Source organism: Rhinolophus sinicus, chromosome 8 (assembly GCF_057876585.1).
Source record: "Rhinolophus sinicus isolate RSI-liver-muscle chromosome 8, RSI-T2T, whole genome shotgun sequence".
NCBI lineage: Eukaryota > Metazoa > Chordata > Mammalia > Chiroptera > Rhinolophidae > Rhinolophus > Rhinolophus sinicus.
In genome coordinates, this window is record NC_142508.1 from 37,813,284 (window position 1) to 37,831,666 (window position 18,383).

At 48.1% G+C, this 18,383-nt stretch overlaps 1 protein-coding gene across 1 annotated transcript; it reads left to right on the forward strand.

The window, feature by feature from the left end:
* Positions 1 to 1,959: 1,959 nt before the first annotated feature.
* On the forward strand, positions 1,960 to 15,220 carry TSKS (testis specific serine kinase substrate). The gene is made up of 11 exons (XM_019741470.3): positions 1,960 to 2,129; positions 2,523 to 2,748; positions 9,523 to 9,618; positions 9,826 to 9,909; positions 10,243 to 10,326; positions 10,886 to 11,178; positions 11,670 to 11,864; positions 12,282 to 12,455; positions 13,306 to 13,441; positions 14,537 to 14,661; positions 14,795 to 15,220. The coding sequence occupies exons 1-11, from the start codon at positions 1,960 to 1,962 to the stop codon at positions 14,949 to 14,951; spliced, it is 1,740 nt and encodes a 579-aa protein (XP_019597029.2). The 3' UTR covers positions 14,952 to 15,220.
* The last annotated feature ends 3,163 nt before the right edge of the window (positions 15,221 to 18,383 follow it).

The window sequence follows — 18,383 nt, forward strand, 5'->3', positions numbered from 1 at the left end:
CTAATGTGTTCATTCTCAAGCATATTATCAGTATTTTTTTTAAATTGTAATATATGATAAGGGAAGGAAACTAGACTTTGGGTGGTGAGCTCACAATACACAGATGTCAAATTATAATGTTGTACATCTGAATGTTATTAACGATTGTTACCCCAATACATTTAATAAAACAAAAAATAAATGCAAATAAAATGTTTTAAATTTTGTTATAGAAATTTTCAAATATGTCCCAAAGCAGAGGGCATAATGCACCCCCGTATACCCAGCTCCCACCATGGTTAAGACAGACCTTTATTGTTTGATCCTATTACCCCTTCCATTTCACTTCCCCACACCCACGCATTGTTTTAAAAGCAAGCCCCCCTCATCATACCATGTCATCCGCATCACCCTGTTTCTTCCCCAGCATTTTATCAGGAAAATGTCTAAGTATTCAGAAAGTAAAAACAACCACACAGTGAACTCCCACATACACCCCCACCTCAATCATGCCATTAACATTTCACTCTATTGCACATTTGTCCATCTGGCCTTCCCTCCCTCCATCAACTCATTTTGTGTTTTTGATTCATTCACAGTAAGCTGTAGACATCAGTGCACTTCATCCTATGGTAGGTTGAATTGTGCCCCCCAGGACCTGTGAATGTGACCTTGTTTGGAAATAGGGTCTTTGTAGAAGATGAGGTTAAGATGAGGTCATCTGGGAGGACCCTGAGTCAATATGGCTGTGTCCTTAAAAGGGAGGAAACTTGGAAACAGGAATGACAGGGACAGACAGAAGACAAATATGAAGACATCCGGAGAAGACGGCCATCTGTAAGCCAAGGAATGCCTGAGGCTACCTGAAGCAAGGAGAGAGAGGCCTGCCACTGATTCTCCTTCACAGCCTCAGGAGGAACCAGCCCTGCTAGCACTTCCATCTTGGACTTCTGGCCTCCAGACTTGAGAGACAATACACTTCTGTGATTGAAGCCTCCACCCCCCCAGTCTGTGGCACTTTTTTACAACAGCCCCAGCAGACTGATACAAACCCAAATTCTTCAATGCCTACCATTAACTAGAGTTCCATGTTTGTTTAGATTCTGTTTGTGTGTTGTTTTTAACTTTTATTTATTTTTTAAGTGTGTTTTTCGAGGACCCATCAGATCCAAGTCAAGTAGTTGTTTCAATCTACTTGTGGAGGGCACAGCTCACAGTGGCCCATGTGGGGATCAAACCAGCAACCTTCTTGTTAAGAGCATCGTGCTTTAACCAACTGAGCTAACCGGCCACCCCTAGATTCTTTTTTTAATAGGCAAAATTCACATACAATAAAAGGCTTAAATCCCCAGTGCACAAATCAATGAGCTTCTACAATGCCCACACCACCATCACCCAGTTTTTATTCTCTTTATATTACCTGCCGACATCTGGTATTTTTGTGTGTTTCTGTCTATTGCCTGCCGGCCCTATCTCAGCCCCCCAGCCCCCATAGAATGTTAGAACCTCCAGGACTGGGGCTCCAGCCTCATTCACCACCATCTTCCAGATGCTGGGAAAGTGCCAAGTCCAGGGGATTGCATGAAGAATCAATTATGAATATGGGGGGCTGGGTGACCCCACAGTTAGCCTCAGGGAGAAGGAAGTTGGACCCCTCCCAAGAACCAGTGGTCTCATCCATTGTAAGTTCTAAACTAGAATGAATAACTCCATGAGGTTCTGAAGCTGAGGGACACATCCAGGAAGAAACAGAATCCTGGATGAGAAGGGTTCACTGAGACCACCCCCCCACTCCCCCCCCCATGTGCTGAGCCAGCAGCACCTCCCCCTACCTCTGTACCCACCCCCCACTTAATGAGGCTCAGTGGTTGGGTCCTTTGTGAGGCAGGCTTGTGGGGACAGGAACTTTGAGGGTCAGTGGCCAGAGTAGGTGGAGCGTCTCAGAGGAAGGAGCCCCTGGGAGCAGGGCCCCCACACGCCATGGCTAGCGTGGTGGTGAAGACAATCTGGCAGTCCAAAGAGATCCATGAGGCTGGGGACCCCCCTGCGGGGGTCGAGAGCCGCTCCCAGCTGGTCCCTGAGGCTCCTGGGGGGGTGACCAGCCCAGCCAAGGGGAATGCGAAGAAAAAGAAGGCTGTGTCATTCCACGGGTGGGTTTGTCGCACTCTGTTGGGGACGGTCCTAATGCCCAGCACTGCCTCCAACAGAGCAGGAGTCCCACCGTGGGTGCTGGAGGAGGGGAGGGGGAGAAAAGGAGGGGACAGGGAAGGGGCAGGCAAGAGGGCAGTGGGGAAGGAGAAATAAAGAGAGGGGGAGGTATTGAGGTAGAAGGGAGCAGGGACCATGGGAGGGAGGTAAAAGTGGGGAAGGAAAAAATCAGAAGGGGGGACATTAAAAGAAGAAAGCAGGCAGCGGGGATGGAGAAGAAGAAAGGAGGTGGTAAGGTTGGAATCAGAGAGCAGCGGGTTGGAGACAGGGAGGCAGGAGGCACCGTGCCCCACTGAGGCTACATCCTGACCCTCCTGCCTGTCTCTCCTCCCTAGGGTGGAACCTCGGATGTCCCATGAGCCAATGCACTGGTGCCTGAACCTCAAACGGTCCTCGGCCTGCACCAATGTGTCCCTGCTCAACCTGGCCGCCATGGAGCCCACCGACTCCTCGGGGACAGACTCTACCACAGACGACAGCGGCCTGCTGGCACTGCCTGTGCCACCTGCCTCCCCCACCCCACCCTGGGCTCCAGATGACCCAGACATCACAGAAATACTGGTGAGGGGCACTTGGCTGGGGGGACGGTCCTCACCCTGGTGGTAGGCAAATACTGAGGAGTTGGGGGACGTGGTCATGTTCGTTCTGGTCACCCTTTAAAGCCCAGAGAAACTGCCTCCTTCTCCCCTAACAGCCAGCCATGAGTCTGCTCCATCCTTGGTAAATGACACCTGCTGCCGGGGAGTTGGTCTTTAGTTCATCCAGTCACTTTCCAATGTCTGGGGTGAGGCTGGGGTCACACGTAGGAGTCACACTAGGTCCCTGCCCGGGAGAAGCTCCTAGTCTAGTGGGGGCAACAGGCACAGACAGAGGTAATAAACTCCACAATGGAGGTAACACTGGGGATCCCAGAAAAGGACCCCTCAAAGTAGATGGCGGGTATTAAGGAAGGCTTCCTGAAGGAGGCAGGGTTGGAACTGGGCTTTGATGGATGAGGAGTTCTCTGAGGGGCTCAGCTAAGAATCTGGGGCAAAACTGGGAGGTGAGCAAGATCTAATGGAATTTACAGAATTTCTGACTGGGGCAGTGTACTACAGCTTGGTCCTTTAACTCCCCCATCAACCTGACCCCCTCCCAGCTTCTCCTGGGCCAGACAGACCCTGAACTGGGCTTGACATGGACACTAAGAATTACACTACCAATAACTATGGTCATAATTATGCTAATAAGATTCACTAGCATTTACTGAGCACTTTCTATGTTCTGGGAGCCTCAATTTCTTCATCTGTAAAATGGAAAGGCATGTGTTTCTAAAACACCTATGAGGTGCCGGACACTGATCTAGGAGCAGGAAAATAGCAGCACACAAGACAGAGTTCTGGATATAACTGTACCTACTTCATGAGGTTGTCATGACAATGCAGTGCAATTCATTCATGTAAAATGTTTAGCACCGTAGCCAGCTGTAAGCACAGAGTAAATGTTGGTGGTTGTTATCATTATTATTTGCCCCCATTTCACAGATGAAGATATTGACGCCCCAAAAGGTTAAAGAGCATACCCAAAGTCATAAAGCTTGTATGTAGTGGAGCCAAGCTTAGGAATCAGGGGTAGGGGGCACCCTGAATTGATGGGGGGAGTGAGGTCACTTGTGGAAGCCCTGGAAATGGAGGCCTTGGCCCAGCCGGCCAAGGTTAAGGAAGACTTTCCAGAAAAGGCAACACACAGGCTGGACCCCAAAGATAAGAAAGGTATTCCCCAGGCAGAAGACAGTGAAGGGTGTTCCAGCTAGGGGTTGAAAAGAACCCACATAAGGGGGCTAAATGCAAGTCTGTCCCTGTGGCTGGAGTGTGGCGTGTAAGAGAGTGGAGGCTGGAGAGGGGCAGGGTACAGGCCACACAGGCTGAGAAACGTCGTGTTCTTCTGAGGGCAATGTGGAGCCATGGAGAGTTCATGGGCAGGGGAGAGAGAGGAGTGACTTGGGGTATTGACCCCATTCCCATTTACTGAGCACCTACTATGTGCCAGGCACTGTGCCATGCCAGTATAGTGGGGATCTAACAATTTCCTCTCTTAGAAGTTCTGTAAGGGAAGTGGTGTCATTACTAGTTTAAAGATGAAAACAAAAACAATTGAGGTCTAGAGACGTGGAGTGACATCTGCAAGTTCAGAGAGCTTGTAAGAAGCAGGGCCAGGACTAGTGGGATTGACACTAAAGAAAAAGCCCTTTCCTTCCCAGGAAGACTCCTCTGGGGCTGGGTGGGAGACGTTTGAAGAGCAGAGAGAGGCAGGGAGTCCCAAGAGAAGGCTGAGCAAGGGTCCAGATGGAGAGAAGGGAACAGGGCAGAGAGAGTCCTGGCAGGATGGATGGCCCAGGAGACATCCCCTCCCCCAGCCAGAACAGTTTCCTCGCTGTTTGCGAGCATCACTCACACCGCACTTGCAGAGGTCTGCCTCCCATGAGCTATTTCTGAGTCACGTCCCCCCATGGACTGTGACGTCTGAGAAAGAGCCCTGGGTAGCTGGGATCAAGGCCTGATGCCACCACCAGCTCACTGTGGGGCTGCAGGGGAGTATCAATCTCTGTGGGGCTTCAGGTTCCTTCTCTGTGAAAGAAGTAATGATGGCCAACACCTCAAGGTGTGTGCAGGAGCAGTGAGAAAGTGGACAGTAAGAACATACAGGCACTCAGCACCTCAGCTACATCAGGAGAGAAAGCTGGAACAGGCAGAGAGGAGGGGGCAGAAACCCAGAGAGAGAGGAAGACAGAGATCCAGGGAGAGGGGCACAGAGACGCAGAGAGGGGGACAGGGACCCAGAGAGGGGAAAAGAGATCCAGAGAAGCAAGGGGCAGACACCAGAGAGAGAGGTAGGGTAGACAACTAGAGAGAGATTGGAGAACCAGGGGCCATGGAGATACTGGTGGAGAGAGTAACAAGTCCTAGATTGGACAGTCAGCGGGAGAATGGTGAAGCAGACAGCTTTGGCTTCTGTTTTAAGCTAGGACATCTGTATGAGGACAAAGGACGCAACTAAAAAAGTAGTATTGCTCTTTGGGCAGGTCTGTGAATCAAGGCAAAGATGGACAGGACAGGCTGTTTGACCTCTGCTTGGGACGTGTCCTGCTGTCTGCAGACCCCTGAGGCTGCTAAGAGAGTTTGGTTCTAAGCCCCTTCCTGGTAGATCCCATCCTGTCGCCCTTATTTTTACCAATAACAATGCTCACACTAATCACTGTGCTTGGATTCCTGATCATATCTGTTGACTCTCTGCACTGCCATCTGAGCAAGGTATCATCAGTCCCATTTTATGAAAAAGGAAACTGAGGCAAGCTTGGAGTGGGGATTTGGATTGCTAAGTGGGTGGCCAAGGAGGGCTGTGTCCCCAGGTCTCTGGCTCCCATCATGCTATTCATTTCTCAGCCAAGGGTGACAAGCTTTGCCTTCACCGCTCCACTCATCTGTGCTCAGCAAAGCTAAAACTCACCTCCAGGAATCCAGCTACCCTTTTTCAAAGAAATACTGACCCAGGGCCTTTCTGGTCCAGCTTGTGTTCTTCCCAACAGCAGTCCTGTGAATATAGCTAGTAGTCCCATCTCCATTTTACAGGTAGGGAAATAGAGGCAGAGAGGTGAAGTCCCCTCCCTGAGGTCCTACGGCTGGTAAATGGGAGAACTGAGTTGACCCCAGGACTTGCTTTCCTAGTTTCCCACAACAGCTATGCATGGGAAACCCAAGACCTTCAGGGTCTTCAGTTTAAAAGATCACTTTGTGTACTGGTTAGCTATTGCAGTGAAACAAATTATCCCCAAACTTACAACAACAAACCTGGAGTGGCCTAGCTGGCTGGTTCTGAATCAGGGTCTCTCATGAGGTTGCAGTCAAGATTTCTGCAGGGGCTACAGTCATCTGAAGGCTTGACAGGGGCTAGAGGTCATGCTTCCAAGATGGCGCACTCACACGGATCTTGGTTCCTGGCAACATGGGCCTTTCCATAAGTGGCTGCTTAAGACATGACGGCTATCATTCCCCAGAGTTAGAGAGAAAGCAGGAAGCCACAGTTCCTTTTATGAACTAGTCTCTTAAGTCACATACCATCACTGCTGCCTTATTTACTAAGTATGCATCACCAAATCCAGCCCACAATCAAGTGAGGGGAATAAGGTTCACATTTTAAAGGAGCATCAAGGATTGTACAGACATATTTTAAACCACCATAGTTTTGTGGGGGGGTTGGTAGATACCCTTCATCAGGATGAGGAAGTTCCCTTTTATTTCTATATTGTTGAGAGTGTTTTTATCCTGAAAGGGTGCTGGATTTTGTCAAATGTTTCTTCTGGATCAACACAATCATATTTTTTTCCCTTTTATTCTATTAATGATGTATTACATTGATTAACTTCTGTATGTTGAACCAACCTCGCATTCCTTGGATAAATCTTACTTTGTCATGGTATATAATCCTTTTTATATGCTGCTGTTTTTGTTGTTAGAATTTTGTTGAAGATTTTGTGACTGTGTTCCAAAGAGAGACTGGTCTGTAGTCTTATTTTCTTGTGATGTCTTTAGTTTTGGTATCAGGGTAATACTGGCCTCATGGAATGAGTTAGGAACTGTTCCCTCTGCTTCTATTTTTTGGGAAGAGATTGAGATGGATTGGTAGCAATTCTTTTTTAAATGATTAGTATAATGAACCAGCAAAGATTTGGGCTTTTTGGTATTTTGGTATTTGATTTGGTTTTTTGGGGGTTTTCTTTGTTGGAAGTGTTTTGATTACTAACTCAGTTCTTTTTACTTGTTATGGATCTATTCAGATGTTCTTCTTGACATCTGAAGTTCTTCCAAGTTCTTCTTGAGTCAGTTTTTGTAGTTTGAGTTTTCCTAAGAATGTTTCCATTTCATCTAGGTTATCAAATTTGATGGCATACAATTGTTCATAGTATTCCCTCATAATCCTTTCTTTCTGTAAGACTGGTAGTAATATCCTGACATCGGTAATTTGAGTCTTCTCTCTCATTTTTGTAGTCAGTCTAAAGATTTCTCAATTCTATTGATCTTTTTAAAAAACAAACTTCTCGTTTTGTTGATTTTATCTACTACTTTTCTATCCTCTATTTCATTTTTTTACCACTCTAATCTTTACTATTTCCTTCCTTCTGCTAGCTCTGGGTTTAGTATGCTTTTTTTTTTTTTTTTTTTTTTTTGGTTTGGTTTCTTATGGTAGAAGTTTAGGTTAGTAATTTTGAGTTCTTTCTTTTTTGATGTGGGTGTTTATGGTTACATTTCCCTCAAAGTATTGCTTTCCCTGCGTCCCATAAGTTTTGGAATGTTGTGTTTTCATTTTCCTGCATCCCAAAATATAATTTCTCTTGTGATTTTTTCTTCTACCCATTGGTTTATGAGTGTGTTGTTTAATTTCCATATTTTTGTGAGTGTCCCAAATTTCTTTCTGCCATTGATTTCTAAGTTCATTCTACTGAAGTCATCAAGGTCAGAAAACATACTTTGTAGCATCTCAATCCTTTTAAATTTATTGAGACTTGTTTTGAGAACATTTCATGTGCATTTGAGAATAATGTGTATTCTGCCGTTGTTATGTGGAATGTTCTATAGATGTTAGGTCTCGTTCAGTTATAGTGCCGTTCAAGTTTTCTGTCTCCTTGCTGATCTTATCTCTAGTTGTTCTATCCATCATTGAAAGTGAGGTATTGAAGTCTCAAAAAATTACTGTTGAATTGTGAATTTCTCCCTTCAATTCTGTCAGTTTTTGATTCATGTGTTTTGAAGTTCTGTTAGATGCATACATATTTATAATTGTTGTATATTCTCAATGACTTGACTCTTAACTGTTTTTTGCCAGTTTTTTCATTGCTTTTATAGAAGGGTGGAATTTGGGGGTTCCTGACTCCACCATTTTGCTGATGCCACCTTAATAAAATATTTCTTATTACATTTATTTTCCAGACCAATCATGTAAGAATTGTGTTGTTGTCTCCTTATTAAAATGGAGGAAACTTGTTCTCTCTTTCTCTTTGTGTATTAGTTCAGCAGCTGTGAAAGAAACCAAAGTAACAGGTTTGAGCAGGATAGTTTATTTCTCACATAAAAGCCTCAACAATTATAGCAGTTCTGCTCTTCAAATGCAGCAGGCTCCTACGTTCTGGTGGCTCAGCTATTCAGTCATAAGTTTAGCTGTTGTAACAAAAAGTCACAAAATATCATAGCTTAAACAAGATGGAAAATGCTATCTCGTGTGTGTAAAAGTCTTCATAAATGGTTGGAATCAGGTATGGCGGCTCCACAGTGTCGGACTTCAAGCTTCTTCTATCTTGTTGTGTCCTCCATCTCAGGGTCCAAAAGGGCCACTCTGCCTTTAGCTATCAATTTTGCATTCCAGCCAGTAGGGAGAAAGAAATGGGGACATTCTCCCTCCTTTCCTCTATTAAAGGCATGACTTGGAAATTGTCTACATTATTCCCACTCACATTCCAATGGCCATAACTTAGTCACATGGACATACTTGGCTGCAAGGAAGCCTGGGAAATGTCGTCTTTGGCTAGGGAGTTATGTGCTAGGCTAACTCTTCTGTAAATGTGGAAGAGATGAGAGCGGATCCTGCCACATGCATCTCTCCTAAGCCAGTTTGGTAGAAATCACAAAGCATTTTATGATGATAAAATGTAGTGAGGATGAGAGGCCATATGGTGCTAGGGTTTAAAACAAAGGCTCTGGGTTTAAATTCTAACAAGGTCACCTCATGTGTTGTATACTGGCAAGTACAAGGGGCATCCTCCCTCTGAGCCTCATTTGCCTCACTTGCAGAATAATCTCAAGAGGTGTGTCTGTGAGGAATAAAGAGAAAATGTGTTAAGTGGTTGGCCTGGTGCATAGTGAGTGCTTGTGTCTAGAAAGTAGGATGTGTTTAGACTTCTCCAGGTAGAGAAGAAAGAGCCTGGAGAGAAAGAAAGAGCATGTGTTTTAACAGTTTATCTTATTTATGTCTGTGGACCCCAAGGACATTTATCTCAGTGGTTGGTTGAGACCATCTTTCTTCCCCCACACGTCTAAGCGTTCCCTCCACCCCACCCCACCCCCCAACTCCCTCCTGGTCCTACTTATTTTTCTTCCCATCCATCAAGCAGAAAACATGTCCACCCCAGGTTTTACAGAGCAGGAATATCAAGAATCAGAAGGGTGCAGTCCTGGCTCAAAGTCACACAGCCACTCCAGGGCAGAAGCAAGGTGTAAAACAGGGCCTCCTCCCAGTTCTAGTTTTACTTTAGGTTGGGGTTTGTGCCCACACATCCATGACACTCCTGTCTCCCATTCTTCCCAGAGTGGGGTCAACAGTGGATTGATCCGTGCTAAAGACTCCATCACCAGCTTGAAGGAAAAGACCACCCGGGTTAATCAGCACGTGCAGACACTGCAGGTGTGAGGATCCCTCCTGCCCCAATACTTCCTCTTCTTCCAGGGTCACGTTGCCCACTTACAACCCTCCTCCAGCTCAATGCACCCATAGCCCAGTTGGGGAGGTACAGGCTCAAAAGGAAAAGTGACATTCCCAGGCCTAGCCTCTCTTCCCCACAGAGTGTCCCCTTGCAGCCCTGGCTAACCCCTCCTCCCTTCCATGTTCCAGAGTGAGTGTTCTGTGCTGAGCGAGAATCTAGAGAGAAGGCGACAAGAGGCAGAAGAACTGGAAGGGTACTGTAGTCAACTCAAGGTGAGCCACTGGGGTGTAGGAGTGGGCTGGGGAGAAGGCAGTGAATGCAGGAAGATGGTGGGAGGGAAAGTGGGGAGGAATGGTGTGGGTGAACATAAGAGAGGTGGGAGGAAGCGCAAAAGTAGCATGGGAGAGGTCCAAGGAGGAAGCCATCTCTTTAACCAAGGGAATCAGGCTCCTAAGGGGCAGACCAAAAGCAGAGGGCAAACATGGATAAGTAGATGTGTCTTATATTTGGGGTTGGATGGAGCCTGTATAGAAATAGAGAGGCAAGGGTTGGGACCCAGAACTGGAGTGGGAAGGCAGGGCCCCCGCCCTGGTGTTCTAACCCAGGAGAACTGCCGGATGGTGACCCGGTCAGTGGAAGATGCTGAAATAAAAACCAACGTCCTGAAGCAGAACTCTGCCCTGCTGGAGGTAAGGGGGTGGTCCCAGGATTTGGTAAGAGGATCAGCTACATGAGGTACTTGAGGTAGACTTCAGGGGGAACGTCCCTCCCTATCACCACCACCACCACACTGCCCCTTCATGTTCATGGTCATACTTATCTGTGCACAGTCACATTCAGGTCCCAGAGGGAGGGGACTTGTGTTGCACTTTGAGTGGGAATGCCCATCCTGCCCACATGCCCACTCATTTCCCAAGAAAATGTTGGAAAAGCTTTCTAAATAGAAGGGGCTGAAATTTGACACCTTGGAGGACTAGAGTTGGGGTGGAGGGCAGGATGGAGACACGGAGGCAGCATTAATAAGGATGTTAAAGTGAGTTGGACTCCACCTAGGCTTCAAATGGGACAAACATCTGCCGTAACAGCAAGTGCACTTAGACTCCAAGGCGGACTTCCCAATATCCTATCTCCCACATCCATTTACTTTCCAATCTCGGGGATTCATTGGGCGGATTTGGGGTGGGGGTGGAGGTGATTGTGGGAGGCAAGGGGCTGGACACAATAACCCTGCCCTCCTTCCCTGCCCAGGAGAAGCTGCGCTATCTTCAGCAGCAGCTTCAGGATGAGACACCACGGAGGCAGGAGGCCGAGCTGCACTTGCTGGAGCAGAAGCTGGAAGCGGGTCTCTCCAGGCAGGGTCCTGGTCCAGGCCCCGCCACCCAGCCCCCGGGCTGCTCTGACCCACCAGGAAACCCCAGTGAACCCCCACGATCATGTGGCCTGGCCATAGGCTGTCGGGGAATAGGGGCCCGGGCAGGGGAAGACCCCATCCTGAGCGAGCAGGAATTGCAGAAGGTCTCTACCGGCCTTGAGGAGCTGAGGTGAGTGGGATCTGGGGGTGGAGCCTGGAAGATCTTCGGGGACAGAGGGTGGAGCCTCGAAGAACCCGGGAGGGAGTATTCGGGCGGGAGGTGACCTGGAAGGACAGGACTTTGAGGAACTGAGTTTGAGTACAAGAGTGGTGGGAGGGAGGTCTGTTGAGGTGGGCGGGCTTTTTTGGGGGTTGGGAGAACAGGTCCTTGGAGGCTCCAAATAAAGGGGGCAGGGATGGTGTGAGCAGTGTCTTGAGGAGGCAGAGTCTGGAAGAACAGATGTGGGGGTGGAGGGCAGGATGAGGGGAAGGGCCAGGATACCTGATAAGGGGATAGAGGTGGGGTTCTAGGGGACATGGGAGGATTCCAAGAAATGAACAGGACTCTCGAATTTGGGGACTGGGTGGGTCCGGAGCCTTGGACGAGGTCTTGGCGGGGAAGGGCCGATGGAGGTGAGTCCAAACATAGCCCTGACCGATTCCTTACCTCGGCTCCTCCAGGAGAGAGGTGTCCTCGCTGACTGCCCGGTGGCATCAGCAGGAGGGGGCCGTGCAGGAGGCCCTGCGGCTGCTCGGGGGCCTAGGCGGCAGGCTCGACGGTTTCCTGGGCCAGTGGGAGCGAGCCCAGCGCGAGCAGGCGCAGACGGCGCGGGGACTGCAGGAGCTGCGGGGCCGAGCAGACGAGCTGTGCACCATGTAAGGGCCAAGGCACAGGGTAGGGCTGTGGGGGGCGGGGCCTGTGTGTGGACCAACCAATCAGCTGGGGCTCAGAGGTCGAGATCATATACTGACAGGAGAAAGCTCCAATTAGAGCATAGAGAAGAGCGTGCCATACCTAATAAGGATTGAGGGGCAGGGACAATTAGAGAATAGTTGTTCCATACCTTAAAAGGGCAAAGGGAGGAGCCAAATCGGATTAGGGAAAACCAATAGAGAACAAGGATGGGCATTCCAGACCTTAAAGCACAAGAGGGGCCAATCAGAGCAGAGAGGGGCAGGACATGTTGGAGTATCATAGACTAGCTGGAGACAGAGGTTCGGATCTGGGGCGCTACCTTGCTAGGACTCTTTAGAAGAGGCGATCTTGCAGCACTGGTTACTCTCATGCCTCAGGGTGGAGCGGTCAGCGGCGTCTGTGGCTTCACTGAGGAATGAACTGGAGGGGCTGGGCCCAGTGAAACCGATTCTGGAGGAGTTGGGGAAGCAATTTCAAAGCTCTAGAAGAGGGTCTGACCTCTCCATGAACTTGGATCGGGCCCCCCAAGGTTCCTGTGCCCGCTGTGCCAGGTAAGGGGGGGCCCAGGCCCGGCCTCCAGGTGCATTCTGGGTCAAAGCATTGAAGGAGATGGGGCATTGGCACAAAGGGAAGGGGGTGCATGTTGGGAGACAGGGCATCCCCATGCATGCAGTGTAGGATGGGCCAGTCCTGGTGCATTATGGGAGCCACATTTCTTCCCTCCCTAAAAGGTGGAGTCAGTGTCTTGTGGAATGCGAGAGACTTGATACATTTCAAGCAGCCTGGATTTCTTGTTTTGTTTTTTTTAATTAAAGTTTATTGGGGTGACAATTGTTAGTAAAGTTAATAGGTTTCAGGTGTACAATTCTGTGATACATCATCTATATGTCACATTGTGTGTTTACCACCCAGAGTCAGTTCTCCTTCCATCACCATATATTTGATCCCACATCCTGGATTTCTAGTGCATTGTGGGAAGAAGGTTGGGATGTAGTACTTGGTGGAACACTGGGTTTCTCAGTGCGTTGTGGGTAAGGTGAGATCTTGGTATATTGGAGAGCCAAGGAATACATTGCATGCTTGGGCCACATTAGGCAGAGGACTACCAATACAACGTGGGATCAGGTTTAACTAGTGCAGTATAGGAAATGTGAGTTTTTGATGAACTGAGGGCTATCTGGTGCCCTTTGGGAGTGGGAATCCCCAGGCACTGTGGGAATTCCCATGCTGTGGAAACCAACAGATATCTGATGCACTGTACGTTGGCCCTAGAGCATGGTGGGAATGTTGCATGGGTGCATAGTGGAAACAGGAACTAGGTGGAGGCTGAGCAGGTAGACATGGGGTATCCTGGGAATGTAGTACTAGGCCTCTTTCACCTGGTAACTACCCCTCCCCCAGCCAGGAGCAGCAGTTGTCCACGGAGTCCCTGCAGCTGCTGCTGGAACGAGCGCTGACCCCACTAGTGGATGAGGTGAAGCAGAGGGGCCTGGCTCCCGCCTGCCCCAGCTGCCAGAGGCTACACAAGAAGATTCTGGTACCAGGGACCATGGGCCACCATGCCCCACTTTTCTGTCAGGGCAGGGAGAGGGGAGGCCCGGGCACAATGTACTGCTAGTGTGTGGCAGGATGGGAAGAGCTGAGCTGTGGGCAGTAGGTGTTGGGGAAACACTGGTCTCTAATGCATTTAGGTGGGGGAAGTATAAGCAGTTTGGTGGTTGGTGACTCATAGGTCATTCATTATGGAGCTTTGGGTGATGGACTTTGGGCCCAAAGCATGATGGGGACACTGGATCTGGTGCATTGTGGGACACAGGAGATAGATACCAGTCTATAGCTTCATGGAATATAAGCCTGATTTTCTGTAGACCTTAAAAGAGGCCACACATTATATAGAATCATTGAGGTAAGATGGAACCCAGTGAATATAGGTCACAGTAAGCTAGTGCATTATGGGAAATGGAACCACAGGTCATCATGGGGCATTGCCCCACAGATTCAAACCCAATAGCTGATGGAACTTGAGGACCATGTACATTCTGAAATATAGAGACCTAATGTATTATGGGCTATTGGCCTAATGTATGATGGGATATAAGTCACAGTGGGCGAGGCAGTATGGGACATTGATGTGGTAGAGCTATGGGAGTAAGACATGATAGGACATGGGGCCTGGTACATTCTGGGATATAGGGAACCAGAGCACTAAGGACTACTATTATAACAGAGATGCTGGTCTACAGATAAGGAGATGTGAGGGCTTGTGAATTAGGGGATGTAGAAGATCACCATGTAATGGAATACTGGGCCCAGACAGATACAGTGCATGATGGTTCACAGGCATTTGGGGACAATATGATAGATGCTAATTTAGTGCTTGCTGGAGCATAGAAGGCCAGTGCATTAGGGGACAGACAGTGCGCCAGACACAGGTTTAGCACACAATTGGAATTTGGAAGACCAGTGTACTATGGGATGCTGGGGTCAGTCTCAGATTGGAGGCATGATGGGAATACCCTGGGTGAGGAACTCGGGCTGATGGGACCCTGCCCCTTGCCCTCCGCGATCCAGCTCCCCCTCCACCCCTAGCCCAGTCAGGCAAGCCCAGCCGCGCCTACACTCCTCTCCCCAGGAGCTGGAGCGCCAGGCCTTGGCCAAACACGTCAGGGCAGAGGCCCTGAGCTCCACCCTTCGGCTGGCCCAAGACAAAGCCTTGCGGGCCAAGAACCTGCTGCTGACGGAAAAGATGAAGCCGGAGTGAGGAAGGAGGCTGAGGGCATGGGAGGAGGGTGAGGTCTTCAGCACTGGGCCTAAGTCATCCCCTCCTTCCACTCCTGCCCTGTGGCATCTTACCCCACCAACACCAACTCCCCCCTATCTGTCATTACAGGGAGAAGGTGGCCGCTGTGGACTATCTACACTTGAAGATGTGCTCCCTCCATGATCAACTCAGCAGCCTGCCACTTGAGGGGTCCACAGGGACAATGGGGGGAGGTAGCAGTGGGGGAACTCCCCCAAAACGTGGGGGCCCAACCCCTGAGCAATAAAAGGCCCCTCATGCTGGCATGAATTCTGTCTCCTTGTTGACACCAAAAGATGGCTAGTAAATTGGATGCACACCATGCACCAGCCTCTGTGCCATGACTCAGCTGACAGGCTGTCTTGTTTTGAGAGTTGCTGCTAATGGTCCAGTTCTTTGAAAATGAAATAGGGGCTAGAAATAAGGTTCTGTGGTACAGTTTGGGCTGGTCAACCAACATTTTTTTTAGGATGATTTCTTACTAGATAAATATATTGTCTATGCTGTGTAAAAAATTATCCCCAAACTCAATCGCTTAAAACAATAAACAGGGCCGGCCCGGTGGCTCAGGCGGTTGGAGCTCCGTGCTCCTAACTCCGAAGGCTGCCGGTTCATTCCCACATGGGCCAGTGGGCTCTCAGCCACAAGGTTGCCGGTTCAACTCCTCGAGTCCTGCAAGGGATGGTGGGCAGAACCCCCTGCAACTAAGATTGAACACGGCACCTTGAGCTGAGCTGCCTCCCGGATGTCTCAGTTGGTTGGAGCGCGTCCTCTCAACTGCAAGGTTGCCAGTTCGACTCCCTCAAGGGATGGTAGGCTGCCACCCCCTGCAACTAGCAACGGCAACTGGACCTGGAGCTGAGCTGCGCCCTCCACAACTAAGACTGAAAGGACAACAACTTGACTTGGAAAAAAGTCCTGGAAGTACACACTGTTCCCCAATAAAGTCCTGTTCCCCTTCCCCAATAAAATCTTTTTAAAAAATGACTTCATTTAAAAAAAACAACAACAAACATATCTCACAATTTCTGAAGGTCAGGAATCTGGGCGTAGCTTAGTGAGATGGTTCTGGCTCAGGGTTCTCATGAGTTTGTGGTCAAGATGTCAGCTGAGGCTGCACTCATCTGAAGGCTTGACTGGGGATGAAGGTTGCACTTCTAAGATGGTACACCCACAGGGCTCTTAGTTGAAGGCCCCAGTTGCTTGCTGTCTGTTGGCTGGAGGTCTTGGCTTCTCATGGAAGTTAATTTCTCGCACAGCAAGCAGCCTGAGAGAGAACACTACCTTGGATGACCAAGTCTCTCAAGTTGTATACTATCATTTCCCCTTTTTATATTTCTTAGAACTGACTCACAAAGTCTAGATCTTACTCAAGGAGTGCATCAAAGAAGTTGCAGACATATTGTGAAAAGAATGTCAAGTTGTGGACATATTTTAAACCACCGCAGTCATGCTATTTTTAAGCTTTTAATCAAAGTATCATATAACCAGAAAAGCTCACAAATTTAAAGCTGCATGAATTATTATGAAGTGGACATGTTCATGTAACCACCAAGATTTAGATACTTCACCTTACCAGAACCCCCAAATCTCTGATGTCCCCTCCCAATCACTACTCTTCTAGCCCAAAGGTAACTCCCATTCTAACACCATTGTAATAAGGGGGGGGGGGGAATTAATATAAGGACAGGGAAAAAAATAAAAGTATCATTATTCTGGAGTGGCATAATTATGCATATAGAGAATCATAAAGAACCCAACAGAACCTATAAATTATTTAAAAATCAGTGAGTTTGCAAGGAAACTGAATAAAAAGTGAACATCAAAATATACTTTTATTTCTGTATGCCAGTGATAAAAAGAAAATGGTGGGGCGGGGGGAAGGTACTATTTCTAAGTAGCATAAGACTGAAAAATTTCCAGGAATATAGTGAAGACATGCCATTCCCTCTACAGAAAACTTTAAACCACTATTGAGAGAAGTTAAAGACCTTAATAAATGGGAGGGTTATACCATATACATGGTTTATAAGATATTATAAAGATGTTACTTCTCCCCAATTGAGTTATAGATTCAAGGCTCGCAGATTTGAGGGGTGGCCAGATGTTTCAGTTGGTTAGAGCGTGAGCTCTGAACAACAGGGTTGCCAGTTCGATTCCCACATGAGCCAGAGGGCTGCAAATGCGCCCTCCACAACTAGATTGAAGACAACAAGCTGCTGGAGGGGTGGCCGGATGGCTCAGTTGGTTAGAGCGCAAGCTCTCAACAAGGTTGCCGGTTCAATTCCCTCATGGGATGGTGGGCTGCACCCCCTGCAACTAAAGATTGAAAATGGCGACTGGACTTGGAGCTGAGCTGCGTCCTCCACAACTAGATTGAAAGACAACGACTTGGACATGATGGGCCCTGGAGAAACACAATGTCCCCCAATATTCCCCAATAAAATTTACTTTAAAAGAACTCACAGATTTTAGATTTATTAATATGGCTTCATTTGTATGCTCAAGGTGATGAGGACTTGGGAGGGGGGATCTTAAAACCCCTGAGGGAATGAAAAATCATTCTCATTTTACAGAGCGCTATGGACCGTATGTTTGTGTCCACCCAAAATTCATGTGTTGAAACCCTAATCCCCAGGGTGATGGTAACTGGAAATAGGGCTATTGGGAGGTAATGAGGTTTAGATGAGGTCACGAGAATGGGGCTCCAACATGTGATTAGTGCCCTCATAATAAGAGACACAATCTCTCTCTCTCTTCCCCACCATGTGAGGATACAGCAAGAAAGCAACCATCTGCAAGCAGGAAGCAGACACCAAGTCTGCCAGCACTTTGATCTTGGACTTCCCAGCCTCCAGACCAGTGAGAAATAAATGTTTGTTGTTTAAGTGGCCTGCTCTATAATATTTTGTAATAGCAGGGGCTGAGGCCACCTAATGGAAGCAGAAACCACAGCAAGTCTTATCTAGTAAGAGCTGTGGCCACTTCCAGAGAATCACCCTGAAGCAGAAGAGAGGGAGTGGAAGATACCCTGTCATCTCCCTCACCACATCATTCCGTCTCCTGCCCATGCCTCAGAAGAAGCCTCTGAATGCCACTGTCCTTGTTACGACCATAATGGTCAATTGCAGCAGGCGTTTGATCCCCCAAGTCACTCACTTCAGATGGGCCCTCATCAGTCAATACCAATGATAATACATGATTAACCACGATGTCAGTGCATACTGTGGATTACTAGCATCCCATTTCACGATGTCAAGGAGCTCATCACTGTGTCTGATCCCTAAAAACCAACTAAACCATTCCCCAAACGCTGTCTTTGAGAATCTGCTTCAGATTGCAAATAATTGGTGTCAGTCAAGCTACACTGAAGAGACAAAAATCACACCAGTTCTTTTAACAGAGATGATTTCATACAAAGAAACGTTTCAGTAGTTCCCGCCCCCTTATCCAGTTACATTTTCCAGTTTCAGTTACCAGCAGTCAACCATAGTCTGAAAATACTAAATGGAAAATTCCAGAAATAAACAATTCTTGTTTTAAATTGGGCACCATTCCAACTATCTGTGAATGAAATCTCATGCAGCCCAGCTCAGTCCTGATTGGGCCACGACTCATCACTTTGTCCAGCGTCTCCACACTATATACATGCCCCATCCATTAGTCACTTAGTAACTGT

Coding starts and splice junctions, on each gene's coding strand:
- TSKS (XM_019741470.3), top strand. CDS start 1,960: ATGGCTAGCGTGGTGGTGAAGACAATCTGGCAGTCCAAAGAGATCCAT. Junction 2,130..2,522: donor AAGGCTGTGTCATTCCACGG/GTGGGTTTGTCG, acceptor TCTCCTCCCTAG/GGTGGAACCTCGGATGTCCC. Junction 13,442..14,536: donor GGCTACACAAGAAGATTCTG/GTACCAGGGACC, acceptor TCCTCTCCCCAG/GAGCTGGAGCGCCAGGCCTT.